General features: G+C 39.1%; 1 protein-coding gene across 4 annotated transcripts in view; it reads left to right on the top strand.

The window, feature by feature from the left end:
* Nucleotides 1–15,575, top strand: part of CCDC63 (coiled-coil domain containing 63) — a 57,242-nt gene that overhangs the window by 9,489 nt on the left and 32,178 nt on the right. For 3 of the 4 annotated variants that reach the window (XM_031948578.1, XM_031948579.1, XM_031948577.1), the window contains exons 2-4: nt 1,276–1,485; nt 2,440–2,642; nt 6,030–6,219. In XM_031948578.1, coding sequence (XP_031804438.1) covers nt 1,477–1,485; nt 2,440–2,642; nt 6,030–6,219 — 402 coding nt within the window. In that variant the 5' untranslated portion in view covers nt 1,276–1,476. The remainder of the gene's footprint in view (nt 1–1,275; nt 1,486–2,439; nt 2,643–6,029; nt 6,220–15,575) is intronic. The other variant, XM_003761018.3, reaches the window with a different exon arrangement.

Raw genomic sequence — 15,575 nt, forward strand, 5'->3', positions numbered from 1 at the left:
CCTTGTGGTTGATGTCATGTTGGGAGGTTTGAGCATACACCAAAACCCTCCATTATTTTTTATTTATTTATTACAGCTTTTTATTGACAAAACATATGCATGGGTAATTTTTCAACACTGACACTTGCAAAACTACCTATTGCAACTTTTCCCCTCCTTCCCCCATCCCCTCTCCTAGATGGCAAGTAGTCCAATACATGTTATATATGTTAAAGTATATGTTAAATCCAATATATACATATACATATTTATACAGTTATTTTGCCTCACAAGAAAAATTGGATCTAGAAAGAAAGAAAAAAACCTGAAAAGGAAAATAAAAATGCAAGAAAACAATAAGAGAAAGTGAAAATGCTATATTGTGGTCCATGCTCATTTCCCATAGTTCTCTCTCTGGGTGTAGCTCACTCTCTTCATTACTAAACAACTGGAACTGGAACTGAAACCCCTCCATTATTAATAATAATAATAATTAACATTTATACAGCATCTCCTATATACCAGACATTGTGCTAAACACGTTATAATTCTCCCATATGATCCTTACAACAATCCTGGGAGGGAATGATCCCCTTTTTACAGATGAGGAAACTGAGACAAATAGGTAAAGTGACTTGCCCAGAATCACACAGTTAGCAAGCATCTGAAACTGGATTTGAACTAAGGTCCCCATCTAGCACTCTATGTTCTATTTCTTGTTGTCTTTTGGCTATGAATTATCTTGGACCTGGTAGATAAGTGGAATCGCCTCTTATTGTAAATGCTATAGCCTGAAGGGATTCTGGGTCAGAAACAAATTGGGTCCCATGGCCCCTGATGTGCCTTTCAACGCTGAGATTCTGAGAAATTTCTGCTATTCTGTGAAAGTCAGAATTTGAAGGTCAGAGCCTTTAGAAATAAACGCATTAATACTGCTTCAAGCTCCGCAGATTATATAAGGGCAAAATGTGATCCAAATGCAGATTTTTGAAACAATGATGATCTGGGTTTGTCGGCAGCAAATTTAAATAAAGGAAAAATTAACACCCACGGAAAAAAATTAGACTAGCAGCAGAGAAGAGTTTCACGTTAACCCCTTTGATCCTTAGCCTACTTGGGATGTGTCCCATTGTCTTGTCCCAGTGTTATGTGAGCATTCCTTCTTTATGGGATCCCTGTTCCTAGGAGGAGGAGAGGCATCCCAGAACCATCTGCTTTCTCCCTAATAATAAAGTCAATAAGATGAGCAGATTTCACTCTAATACTGATAAAAATGTGCCTCTTCTATATGCCCAGGGAGCCACAGAGGATGTTGTTTTTATGAGCCAATCAGGATCCGAAGAAGGAAGAGTGGACAAGAACGAAAAACTCTAGACCTGGACCTCAGCAGGCATCTAACTGCTGACCTTTCTTCCATTCTCCTCATTGCTGAGAAGAATTGGTTGGCTTTCTTTAGTCAACATTCTCAGTGCAGAAGAAAAGTGAGAAAGCTTCAAAATGTCCCAGGTAGGAAGTATAAATAACGAGGATAATTATGTAGGAAAATATACTCGACAGCCATCTTTTGTTTTTTGGAACCAGTGAGGTGGGAGAGCTATTTGGGAATTAAGGAGGGAGTTTAGGTTTCAGTGAATGAACAAAGACATAATTGAATAAGTAAATAACTTTGGTCTTTACCTCTCCTTCTATCTTAGCAACCAAGAGGGCCATTCTCTTAAGTCAGGAGTTCTTAACTCTGTGGATAGATTTTAGGGGGGTTGTCAACTTGGGGAAAAATGAAATCTTTATTTTCCTAAACCTCTAACTGAAATTGAACATTTCTCCATTATTTGTAAACATGATTTTGAAAAGAGACCCACGGGCCAAAGAGTCCACAATACCAACGAGGTTAAGAACAAAAACCCCTTACTCTTAAGTGCAAACCCTACTTGATAGCCATAGGGAAAAGGTGGTGCAATCTCAGGATAGCTTCTAGGCCCTCAGTCAGGGCCTAAGATGGACCAGGATGGGGGATAGTCTGTCTTAGACTTTTTAGGGATAGAGTCAGTATCACTCTGTTATTTTGTTTATCTACTCAAATATTTATATGGAGTCTTCTCTCTTAGAGTATAGGTTCCTTGAAGCCAGGGATGGTTGAATTTCTGTCTTTTTATCCCCAGTTTTTGGGGCCTGGAACACAGTAGATTCTTGAGAAGTGTTGATTGCTTCATTACTTCTACCAGAGACTCAACTTGGCCCCTTTAACTGGTCCTTTCTCAGTTTTGTCTAGTTTCTTCACTTTCTGACCTCCTCTCCCATGTTCTCCCTTCCTTTCTTTTATTGAAGAAAGTGAGGGAAAGAGAAAAGAAGGAACATGGAAGGAGATAAGATTAAAGGAAATTATTTTCTCACCTTGACCCCCTCCCGTGAGCCATATTAAAAGCAGAAATTTTGGTGCGGGCTTTTTTTTTCTCATTTCAGTCAACGGGGAAGGGTTATTCATTTTCTTCTCCCAAGTCAAAACAGTACATGAGGGACTACAGTGGAAACCAAGACATGATAGAAAAAGAAAAGCGGAAGATGGCTGAAGCGCAATTACGGACACTCCAGCAACAGTTCAGGAGAATGGTGGAGCAACGGAAGTCTTTTAATGCTAAGTCTCAGCAGCAGATAATGAACCAGTGGTAAGTTAGCTTGGGATTTTGTGACCAACAAAGGCCAATAAGATGTGGCCCTAAGATCATGATCCTGAAGGAATCAGGGATGTTGAGTCTGAAAAAGAGATTTGAAGGGGGAATGATAACCAGAGCTGGAGTTAGGGTGAGGTAGCTGGGCCTTGGCCCCAGAGCAACAAAATGAAGGGGGGACATTGCAACTAAACATAGTGCTCCCTCCTTCTCCCAAGCAGTAGGTTTACTCAAATCTCTGTTTTTCTCTCATGGGGTCTTTCCTTTATCTCTCTTACAAGTGGATTTGTCCTAGAAGTTGAATCTATTTGTATTCAGAACAATGGGAAAAACACCCTTCTGGATTTAAAGAACTTTTCTCTGAGACTCTTCATCATGGAAGAACAGAATGCAAGAACTGCTTTTTGTAATTTTGATAAGTTGTCTTCCATACAAAAGGGAGGTTTAATCTTATTGTTCTTGTCCCTAGAGTGCAGACCTCAGGGATAGGGGTAGGGGCAATTGGAATTGTGAGGTCAGAATATGCTCTCTAGCCTCAGAATGAGAGCTGTCCAAGGTGGAGTGTTTTTTTTTGGGAGAGAACAGGTCTTCAAGCAGAGGCAGATGAATATTTGCCAGGGAATGGATTCTTGTTCAGGTCTGGGTTGGACTAGATGCCTGCTGACATCCTTTCCTACTCTGAAATTCAGTGATAATCTTCAGAATCTGGACTCTACATGGTCAGACTCCCATTGGGATGAAAAGAGAACTGATACATGAAATGCCTTTTTTGGTATGAAAAATCAGTAGCAAATGGAGTTTGTAGGCATGGGATTTAAAAACTGGAAGGGCAGGGAAAGCTTTTTGGACCCAACTCCACTTTACACATAAGGAAATTGTTAGCCAGAAAGGTGAAGATACCCAGGCAGAAATAAATAGCAGTGTTTACTCATGTTCCGATAACGGTTGAAAAGGTAACGTGACTTGTCCACAAGCACATAGTGAATCACCGAGTTAGGACTCAAATCTAGATTTTCTGCCCATAAAATTCAGACATCGTTTTCCATATATCAAGCTAGATACCCTGGATATGTTTAAATAAAAAGAGAAAAAACCGTTCAGGTTAGTGCCTGAGGTTCTGGGTAGTCTAAATGTTCTGAGGAATTCCCTGCAATAGCAAAATTTGAAGAATGAATGACACTAATACATACAGCCAATTCTCAATTACCCAGTGGGCAGGGGTTATCCACCTGGCGAATTACCCAGCTTTGAAATGTTTCCCTGGCCCCCCTTCTTTCATTTCAATCCAATAGGCATTTATGAAGCTCCAATATTATGCCAAGCACGTTGCTTTTGTTGTTCATTTGTGGTAACATTTGTGATACTATTTGGGGTTTTCTTGGGAAAACTACTGGAGTGGTTTACCATTTCTTTTTCCAGCTCATTTTACAGATGAGGAAACTGAGACAAACAATGTGAAATGACTTGTCCAGAGTCCTACAGCTACTAAATGCCTGAGGCTAGATCTGAATTCAACTCTTCCTGACTCCAGCCCCAGCATTCTATCTACTGGTGCACCAAGTTGCTCTGGACTTTATTGTATTTGATCTTTTCTGGATCTTCCCTTTTTATTTATTTGCTGTTCCTCAAACTTCACCTCTGGTTCTATGCATTTTCACTGACTGTCCTCCATATCTGGAATTCTCTCTCTCTTTCCTCTCCCTGTCTTGGTTACTCTGGCTCCCTTCAGGTCCTAACTAAATCACACCTTGTACAGGAAGCCATTCCTAACCCCAATGCCTTCTCTATGGGATTATCTCCAATTTATTATATATCTTGCATATTCTCTCCCTCATTAAATTGTAAGCTCCTTAAAAGCAGAGACTATATTTTGCCTTTCTTTGTATCCCCAGAATTTAGCACTGTGCTTGGCACATAGTAGGTGCCTAATAAGTGTTTGTCAACCTGACTTTACTATCCATTTGCATCTTCCAAAAGAGTGCATGTGGGTGAGGAGAAGGATGGAGGGATTAGACAGGGAAGAAAATGAAATAGCATATAAACAATTTGGTAATTTAGTAGCTGAAGTTGATGACAGGTGGTGATTGACATGCAATTTTTGCCTATAGATTTATAAATTTAATCTAAAGCCCAAATTGAAGTGTTTGTATGTGTGAGAAAGAGGCTAAACTGTATAACATCATTAGAACAATATCTGGCATTAGTAGGTGGTTCAGTGGATAGCGATCTGGGCCTGGAGTCTGGAAGACTCCTCTTCATATCAAATCTGTCCTCACTTATTAGCTTCCTGACCCTGGGTAACCTGTTTGCCTTAGTCTCCTCATCTGTAAAATGAGCTGGAGAAACAAATGGCAAAATCACTCTAATATGTTTGCCAAGAAAACTCCAAATGGGGTCATGAAGAGTTGGACATCATTGAAAACACCTGCATTCAATAGGCACTTAATAAATGCTTATTGACTTGACATAGAAGAAAGATTTGGAATCAGAGGACAGCATCAAATCCTGTCTCTCTTGCTTGTTACCTATGTGACTTTAATCTCTCTTCCTCCTATAACTTCACAATCGGTGCCATGTTTGGAATCAAATGGCTGGCTTTGGATTCTGACTCTGATGCCCATTTCCAGGGTGATGGGGAAGTGATTGTCTATAAAATGAGAAGACTTTATCTTTAAAGTTCCTTCATAATTTATGATGAAAGGTGCTATCCATCTTCAGAAAAAAGAACTGGTGGAGCCTGAATGCAGATTGAAGATAAACAATCTTTTTTTTTAATCTTTATTTTTATTTTTTCCCTTTATTTTGATTTTTTTTGTTTTGGTCTGTGTTTTTTTTTCACAGCATGACTTACAGGGAAATATGTTTTGCATGACTACACATATAGAACGTGCTTGCCTTCTCAATGAGGGGGAAAGGGATCAAGGGAGAAATTTGGAGCTCAAAATTTGGGAAAAATCATCTTAAAATTATTTTTACATGTTATTGGGGGAAAATAAAATATTAAATAAAAAATGTAAATAAAGTGCCTTTCTGCTGTAAGGATGTGTGGATCGGGGCTAGCCACAAACCTATGATTTTGCTGATATTTGCAATTCCTGAATGAGGAATCTTCCTCCATCAATGCAGGTCAGTCCCTCTCCTGAGAGTTGGAACCTTAGATCCAAACAGTGAGGAGTGAGGTACCTCTCAAACAGTCCGTGTTGTGTCAGAAACAATATGGGATCCCCTGCCTTCCCAGTTCTGAGGATAGCTAGTTAACCATTGTGCCACTATTGTCTCTAAGGCTATGATAAAGAAATAGCCAATGTAGCCAAGATGGATCACATAATGTTTGTTTTTATTTTTGTTTTGTTTTGTTTTTATTTTTGTTTTGTTTTGTTACAGTAAAGAGATAAATATCTTGCAAGAGGAGCAAGATGAGATCACTCTGCTTTTGAATCTTGTAAGATCACCCAAGAACTTGGAGCTGGATGATAAAAATTATACTGAACTCAAATTTTTGCTACAAACCAAGGACGAATATGATGCTTTAATCAAGGCAATGAAATCCCTATTAGGAGAACTGGATGAGAAGGTGCAGTCTTTTTCTTAACAGCTAATCAGGACCTGTTAGTAGGGATGGGAATATGGGGGAGCAGGGGAGGCAGGGGAAGAAAGAAACCGAGGATGACTTGGGGAAAGACCCATTTCCAGAACTATGACCAGAAGAGGGCAAAAGATATTGTGGTAAAAAATTTGAAATATGTCATATCTAGTTAACAAGAACAGTTAGTTAAAACAGGAAACTACAAGAAGTATACAGAGCAACTGTATACATCTCATTTCAACTCCCCATTCCTTCCCCTTAACCAAGAGCATAGTTTTTGGTGATTATCTTGGGTACAAAAACTTTTTAAGATCAAGAACTGTCTTATTTTTGACTTCACAGCTTCAATAATTAGCATAGTGCTTGGCACACAGTAGGACTTCAGTTCTGGTTTGTAATTACAGAGAAAAGGGTACTGTCAGAGCATCTGGATTAGAATCCTGTGATTTATTCCCTGTGTGACTTTGGTCACACTTCACCCTTCCTAGGGCCTAATTCTTTTCTCTCAGATGAAGGGGTTGGGCAGAGTGGCACAGTGGGAACAGTCCTAGATTTGGAGTTGGTGAATCTGGGGTCAAATCCTAATTCGACTACTTACTGGAGTCAGCATAGTACAGTAGAGAAAGCCTTAGTTCAGGAGTCAGAAGAGCTGGGATTAAATTCCTCCTTTGGCACTTACTTCCCAGGGGAAGACATTTAATTTCCCTGAGCCTTAGTTTCCTCATCTGTAAGTTGAGAGAGTTGACTTATATAGCCACGGAGGTCCTATCCTGTTCTAAATCTATGACCTTGGGAGGCTCCCTTTCTCTTTCCAGGCTTCTAATTCTTTGTCCACAAAATGATGGCAATGGACTAGGTGCCCTCTAGCCTGAAATCCTTGTGAAAGCTCCTGGAGTCTTCTCCACCCAAGAAGAATACAGAAGGCACTACATAAATGTTAGCTAATCTTGTTGAGAATCTCTGATTTAGTCTCACTCTTTCAATCTTGTGGTTGACTGTGGACCTCCATTTTTCAGAATGCATATTTACCCATATTCCCCTTGGCACTGAAGCTGGGTCCTCCAACTTGTGTGGAGTGACATGGAGGCATTTCCTGTGGGACGTGACCACTGGATGATAGAATGGGTAGAACCCGATCCTTAACTCAGGAACTAGTTGTTTTTGACTTTCAGTCAGTTTTAGTCATGTCTGATTGGGCTTTTCTTGGCAAATATTACTGGAGTGATTTGCCATTTCCTTCTCCAGCTCATTTTACAGATGAGAAAACTGAGGCAAACAGGGTTAAGTGACTTGTCCAGGATCACACAGTTAGTGAGTATCTGAGACCAAATTTAAAATCATAGTGATGTAGCTTAGGAAGACCTGAATTCAAAATCTGACTTTAGATACTTAATAACTGTAAGGGCAAGCTAGATAATCTCTGACTGCCTCAGTTTCATCATCCTCAAAATGGGGATAATAATAGGACTTATTGTGAGGTTTCAATGAGATTATAATAGCAAAGCATTTAGCATAGATAGTGCTTGGTGCATAGTAAGTGCTATATAAATGTTAGTTATTGTTTTTATTTTCTTATAGAAGAAATAATAAGCTGGATAGGGAACCATAGCTGGCTCAGGGAGGGAAAAAAAAGCCCTCTCCCTTTGCTGCAGTCTTTGCCAACATCCCTCATTGACTGACAGTGTAATTATTCAGAGTATCCCAAGAGCAGTGCACAAGGATCGAGCTGCCCTAGGGGATAAACTTCAGAATTTAATCACAGGAGTCTTCAGAAAAATTGATGAGTCTGCAGTTTTCCTGGCCGAGGAACCTGGGCTTGGAGAGTCTGATTAGAAACAGTATGAAATGCTGCTGTTTCCTTCTTAGTCAAAGATGCTGTAAGCTGGAGACCCCTTTGGGGATGGGCCAAGGACAGAGCAGAGGAGATGATAGAGCTACAGAGAAAAATGAAGACTTTTATATAATCACAAAATCTGGAAACAAACTTGGCAGCCATCTAGGCCCTCCCCTTCCCCCATTTTACAGATGGGGAAACCGAGTCAGGGATATTAACTGACTTGCCCAAGATTCCATAGCTAGTTATGTTAAAGGTGAAATTTAACCTCAACTCTCTGATTCCAAATCCAGGCCCAATTCCCCTGTACCACATATATCTGGTTCTAGTGGTTGTTAACCTAGGATCAGTAAACTTTGTTTTAAAAGGGTTTTTAAAATTCTATTTCAATTGCTTTTTTTTTTTTTTACTTTTTATAATCTTAAGTATTTTCTCATATATTTAAAAACATGATTTTGAGAAGGATTCACCAGGCTGACAAAGGGTTAAGTTGAGACTGCTAGGTGATATCATAGTGCACAGAGCTCTGGACCTGGAATTGGAGGACCTGAATTTAAATCCAACCTCAGAGACTTGCTATCTGTATGATCCTAGGCAAGTCACTTAACCCCAATTGCTTTGTCAAAATGATAATAATAATAACACCAATAACACCTGTCTCTCAGGATTGTTGTAAATCTCAAATGAGATAATATTTATAAAGGGCTTAGTACAGTGACTGGCATATAGTAGGCGCTATATAAATGCTAGTTATTTTTATTAAGAACCTCTGATTTAGTCCAACTCTTTCATTTACATATGAGGAAACTGAGACTGAGGGAGTCTTAGTTCCTAAGTACCTGCCCAAGGTACCTGCCCACAAGCAGTAAGTGTAGGTGATAGGATTTGGCTGCAAGCTTTTTGACTCCAGAACCAGTGAGTGCTCTAAAACCACATATAAACATTATCTATGTTTTATTGTATTTTGATTTTGTTAAATATTTCTCAGTCACATTTTAATCTGATTCAGATTTATGGGCCCAAGGCCACCATGTTGGAACGCTTCTCTTGGAGTAAAAAGAAGACTGGGCTGGGAGCCAGGAGCCTGGACTGAAATCCTAGCTCTAAATCTCGCTAGCTGTGTGACCATAAGCAAATCATTATACTTCTCTGTAGACTATAAAATGGAACCAATAATATTTGCCGCATTTGCTTTTCCAATATGGAGAAGGAAATACTTCATAAATTTCAAGCACTCTGTGAGTTCCTAGCATGGCCATGGGGCAAGCTTCATTACTGGAGAGAGTCTAAATGAGGAAGTTAGGAGAATTAATTCATCCTCCAGAGGATTGGCTCCTGACCCCAAGATCTGGCTGATAGCCTCCTTCCCTTATAAAGAGGGGCAGGGTCATGGGTTAATGGAACATTCATATTCTTATAGCATTTTACAGGTTAAAAGTGATTTTAATAGCTAACATTTATACAATCCTTTAAGCTTTATAGACTGTTTCAACACATGCTAACTCAGTTGATTCTTAAAACAGCTCCTGTCAGGTAAATGCTATTGTTATCCTAGTTTTACAGATGAGGAAACTGAGACTGAGAAAATTTAAGTGACTTGCTACAAAGTATCTGAGGTCAGATTTGAATTCTGGTCTTTCTGTTTCCAAATTTTATGCTCTATTTGCCACAACCACCTCGCCATCTAATCACAATAACATTGTGAGATGGATAAGATTCTAGATTGATAGCTACAGGACACTGGAAAGATATCACTGTGTCTTACCTCCTCATTTCATAGATGAAAAAACTGAGACCCATAAAGGTGAAGCAACATAGTATCTGACGTACAATCTGAACCCATGTTTTTCTGTTTCTAAGACCCATCTTTGATATTATGATGCCTTGAGTAGAGATGGAACTTTTCCAAGATGTTTGCTTGTAGGAATGTTCTTGATAACTTTCTTGTCCCATATAACTCATTTTTTTCATAATTATAACTTTTTATTGACAGAGCCCATGCCTGGATAATTTTTTACAACATTATCCCTTGCACTCACTTCTGTTCTGACTTTTCCCCTTCCTCCCTCCACCCCCTCCCCCAGATGGCAAGCAGTCCTATACATGTTAAATATGTCATAGTACCATATACTCATTTTAATTATGGGAGTTTGAAGTATCAGACATTCATAGCCCAATTAAAAAAATATTTCTCAGTCACATTTTAATCTGGTTCAGATTTATGGGCCAAGGTTGCCTTGGGATTATACTGAAGCCCAGAATACCATCCCTAAGTCCTACACACAAAGCACATAACAACTCCCAACTTCACTGAGAGAATATTCGCCTTCTGCTTTGGTGGAAGGCGTCTTCCCAATTCTACTCTTCAGTTCAAAACCTGAACCAAGTGGAAAGAGCCCTGATTCAGAGTTTAGGGATCTGAGTTTGAAAAAACCTCTACTTAATTGTGTGACTCCGAAATAGTTTCTTCCCATCTCTGAGTGATCTTCATTTTCCTCATCAGGAAGTTGAGGGGTTGGAACATATGACCTCAAACATTCCTTCTAGCACATAGGAAGACTTAGCTTGGATCCAATATTTCTGACCTATGTGAATTTTATATAAATAATGTTGAATTGAGTTGGTATGGGAATGCTATAGAAGAGACTCTTGTTTAGTCACCAGTTGGAGCTGGTGATCCCTTTCAACTCTGTGATTCCATGACTCACACAGGACCCTCCATCTCCAAGTTCCTGGACATTTTCTCTGACTGCCATGTCTGGAATGCTCTCCTCTTTATGTCTATCTCTTGACTTCCTTTAAGTCCCAACTAAAATCCTACCTTCTTCTAAAAGCCCTTTTCTGATCACTTAAAAAAAAAAAAGATAATCAGGGTTAAGTGATTTGCTCAGGGTCATACCTAGTTAGTGACTGAGACTGGATATGAACTCTGGTTCTCCTGACTCCAGGGCCCATAGGCCACCTACTTGCCCCTCTTGATCACTATTATCTCTGTCTCTGTCTCTGTCTCTATCTCTGTCTCTGTCTCTGTCTCTTTCTCTCTCTGTTTCTCTCTCTCTCTCTCTCTCTCTCTCTCTCTCTCTCTCTCTCTCTCTCTTTCTCCATTCATTCATCTATTTATCTATCTTTTTATTTGTTTGTTCATTTATTTATTTATTTTATTTTGGTCACTCTTAAAGATAGTTCTTTCCTTGTAAAATACCTTCCTTTGCCTTGTATACATATATACATAAAAAACAAAAAATGCAAATCATACATATATATATGTCTGCATATCTTTGTTCTTTGTTTTCTTATACATAGCTGTTGGCATGTTATCCCCCTATTAGAATTCAAGCTTCTCGAGTTCAGGGTCTGTTTTTTCCTTTCCCTGGGTCCCCAGAACTTAGCATGTAACCTGGCTTGTAGTAAGGGCTTCAGAGGTGCTTGTTGGTGGACTGCTTGTAGCTACGGGAGAGGTTATGGGCACAGGCAAGGCCATTTTATTTGCAATTGGGTGTATCTGTCCAGGATGAGGCTTTTAATCATGTCTACATGTGGAAAATAAGGGCTGGTATCAAAGCAAGATTGATCAACTAGGTTTTTAGCACAGGATTCAAACTGGGAGGGGAAGACTCTCAAGGTTCCTACCCAAACAGAAACAATTGCTATTTACAATCATTCTGATGTAGGCTTAACCTGGGACCACTTTTGGCCAATCTATGAGAGCCAGAGGGATTTGGGTTTAAATCACCAGATTAATTTTTTTTTTAGATAGGTAAAAAGGTCATTTTCTATCTCATTTCTTACCTAACTTTAATCATTGGATGGGCACTGCCTCAGTGAAATTGAAACTTGTTAAAGATCTTAGTTTTAAAAGACCATGGCATCCAGGGTCATCTCCAGTCATCCTGATCTACATCTGGCCACTGGACACAGATGGCTCTGGAGGGGAAAGTGAGGTAGGTGACCTCCCTCTCCCCCCACTTAAATCCAATTCACTTGCATGTCATAGCATACCTCCCAGATGTCCCGGTCTTCTTCAAGAACTAAAGACAAAGAACAGCAACAACAAGAATAACAATAATAGAGAATTATTAGGAGTCCACATGTCGAATATACGCATTTGTGATTCACACAATAGGCAAAACAAGGACAGCAATTAAGAGTTATATATGAGGAGGTGTTCAGAAAGTGTTGCTGAGTCAGGAATGTTGAGAGCAGCACCAGAACTGTTTACTACAGACTGGTCTTTGTTTCTCCTATTGGTTTTGAGTGGCTACTGTTTGTTTGTTGAATGGATTTAGATGTGCATCCCACTTTCAGGACCATTTTTGGCACTGACTGTGAATGAGCTAGTTTGTACCTACAAGCCAACGGGTATCTACACGAGACAAAAATAAAATCCTGAGTTGCATAGGTTTTCCATTTTAATAGTCACTTTGGAGAATTCAGAAGCTAATTGCCCCTTCCACTGATAGCAGCCTTGGGGGATTCTGGCTTGAATTCCACTCCTACACTGTTTCTTTTTCTTTTTTTTTTTTCTTTTTGTGTTTGTCATACAGAGTAAATCAAAAAAGGCAAAAGTGAGTTTAAATTTCTTTTATTTTTTCCCATGACTCATAGATAAAGGGCTGGACTTGGAAGACCTAACTAAGTTCCAGTTCTCTGTCTGATATTTATTCCATGAGCTTCAGCAAATTACTTCTTTGAGTCTTAGTTTCTTCACCTGGAATAAGGGAGGTAATACCTTCCTGGTTTGTTGTAAGTCTCAGTTGACATCTGTGAGGGACTTAGCAAACTTTAAAGCACGAGAGAAATTTGAGTTTGATGCAATAAAATGCATTTAGTAGAGGTCACTAAGTGCTAAGGACTTTAATTGCTAAGAATACAAGCACAAAATCCTGTCCTCAAGGAACTAAAAAGTTGTTGGCCAGAAAAGTATGCTTTGGTCTGGAAAGTGATCAGCATGGTGATGTGCATCCCTGTATCCCCGGTATCACCAGGGAGGTTAAGGCTGGTCACCTTCTTGGATTTTGTGTCCACCTTAGATCTAATACCAATAATACCACTGGAGGGTGGGGGAAGAGGATGTCAGGCTGCTTAAGGATAAGCACACTGCCAACTACACCCAGAGAGAGGATTGTGGGAACCGAGTGTGGATCGCAACATAACAATTCACTTTTTGTTGTTGCTTGCATTATGTTTTCTTACTCATCTTTTTCCTTTTTGATGTGATTTTTCTTGTGCAGCAAGATAATTGTATAAATATGTATACATAGATTGGATTTAATATATATTTTAACATGTGTAACATATATTGGATTACTTGCCATCTAGGGGAGAGGGAATGGGGGGAAGGAGGGAAAATTTGGAACAGAAGGTTTTGCAAGGGTCAATATTGAAAAATTATCCATGCGTATGTTTTGAAAATACAAAAGCTTTAATAAAAAAGAATAAGCAGACGGAATATCATCCTTGCCCTCCAAATGGAGTAGTTCAAAACTCTCTTGTCAGTTAATCAGCAGTGGGATCTGGTTTATAAATTTCCGATGCATTTTCAGACTGGGTGAGCTGGGGAGACTTAGCCTCAGAAAAATTGGGGAGGAGGAATCTAATGGTAAATGGAACCATAGGGGAATAGACTGACATGCCTTTTATTGGAACAATGACCAAATTGATTTCATAATGGTTCCAGAATGGGAAGGTGGAGGGGGCAGCATTAAATCAAAGCAAAAGGATGTGAGATGGCAGGATATAGTAGGTAGCTTAGCTTCCCTCTCTCCCTTACTCCCATAACAAATATCAGGACATTACAGCAGGAAGTCCAAGGATAGAAAGGCTAAGTCTTCCAGGTTCAATGGATCGAGAGTTCACTTTAGAATTAGGAAGACCTAGACACAAGTTATTTTGGCACCCTGTGGCTATAGCCAAAGAATAACCTTATTATTCATGAAAATATAATGCTGATAGCTGGTATTTATATGGTGCTTTAGGTTTAAAAAACTCTCTTTAAAAATATTAACTCATCTGATTTTCATAACTCTGGAAAGTGGGTCCTGTTATTACTGTCATTTTATAGATGAGAAAAGTAAGACAGAGGTTAAATGACTTGATCAGAATCACTCACACAGCTAGTAAGCATCTGAGACTGGAAGTGAATTCATATTTTCCTTTCAACACTTCTAACACTTTATGCACTCTGCCATCTAGCTGCCTTTTGGGAGAAGCATTTCATTCTTTATCACGCTTTCTCTCAATCTCTCTGTCTCTCTGTCTCTCTCTGTTTCTGTTTCTGTCTTTCTTTCTCTACTCCCCGCCCCACCCCCATTTATCTATCCATGGTCTATCTAGCTATCTATTTGCCCATCTATCAGCCTACTTATTTATTATCTCTCCCCATCCATCCATCCATCCATCTATCATCTATCTATCCATCTGCCTATATATTAATTTATTTATCATCTATTCATCCATCCATCTCTAAATCATTGATCATGTATCTATCCAGCATCTATCAAATCTATCCATCCATTATCTATGTAGCTATTCATTTGCCTATGTTCTAGTCTATCAACTTATCTATCATCTATCTATCTATCTATCTGTCTGCCTGCCTGTCTGTCTGTCTGTTTTGTCTGTCTGTCTGTCTGTCCATCCATCCATCCATCTATCTATTTACCTATCTACCTACCTACCTATCTGTCTGTCTGTCTATCTATCTATCTATCTACCTGTCTATCCATACATCCATCTATCAGTTTCCTTTGGGGGGACAGGACTAACAAACTCTTTGAATATCTTGTTTCTTACTTCTTAATTAATCTTCTCACCTAACCCCATTCCTGGTGCTTATAGTCATGTGTTTTCAGCAGATTGAAATAATCTTATATTTTGCATTTTCACTAACAAACAAAAGGATTTTCTTCACATAAATTGAAAGAAGGAAGTTGGATATTTTCTAAGTTATTTAGCTTGAAGAATAAAATTCAAGTTCCTACCTGGCATCCCAGACCCTCCAGGATCTTGGAATAATCAGTATTTCTGACCGCACACTTTTCCCCACATTTCCCATATGCCTTTATGCCCTGGTCTTTTCTGTTTCGGTACTTTTGTTCTCTTTACCTGGAATATTTTTTCCTCCAAGATTCTTAACCTGTGGTCCTTGAAACTTTAAAAAAATTGATGGCAATATTCAACATAATGGGCTTCTTTTGTATCCCTATATATTTTATTTTATGCATTTAAAAATATGATTCTGAGAATGATTCACAAGGCTGCCAAAGGGATCTAAACCCCTAAATGTTTAAGGTTAAGTGATCTCTAAACTCCTTTCTAGCCCTCATCTTCTAGAAAAACCATAGTGGTCAACTCAGGATTTCCATTTGATGCTACAATTCCATAGATATGTGCTTAATCATAGAAGAGTAGATTCAGGTTCTCCATCTCCCTTAGGTTGTCTGAAAGCATGAATGGTGTGCTAGGCTAGAAATGTAACTAAGATGGGGAAACTGATACTCATGGGGGTGCT

Source organism: Sarcophilus harrisii, chromosome 1, assembly GCF_902635505.1.
Source record: "Sarcophilus harrisii chromosome 1, mSarHar1.11, whole genome shotgun sequence".
Classification (NCBI taxonomy): domain Eukaryota; kingdom Metazoa; phylum Chordata; class Mammalia; order Dasyuromorphia; family Dasyuridae; genus Sarcophilus; species Sarcophilus harrisii.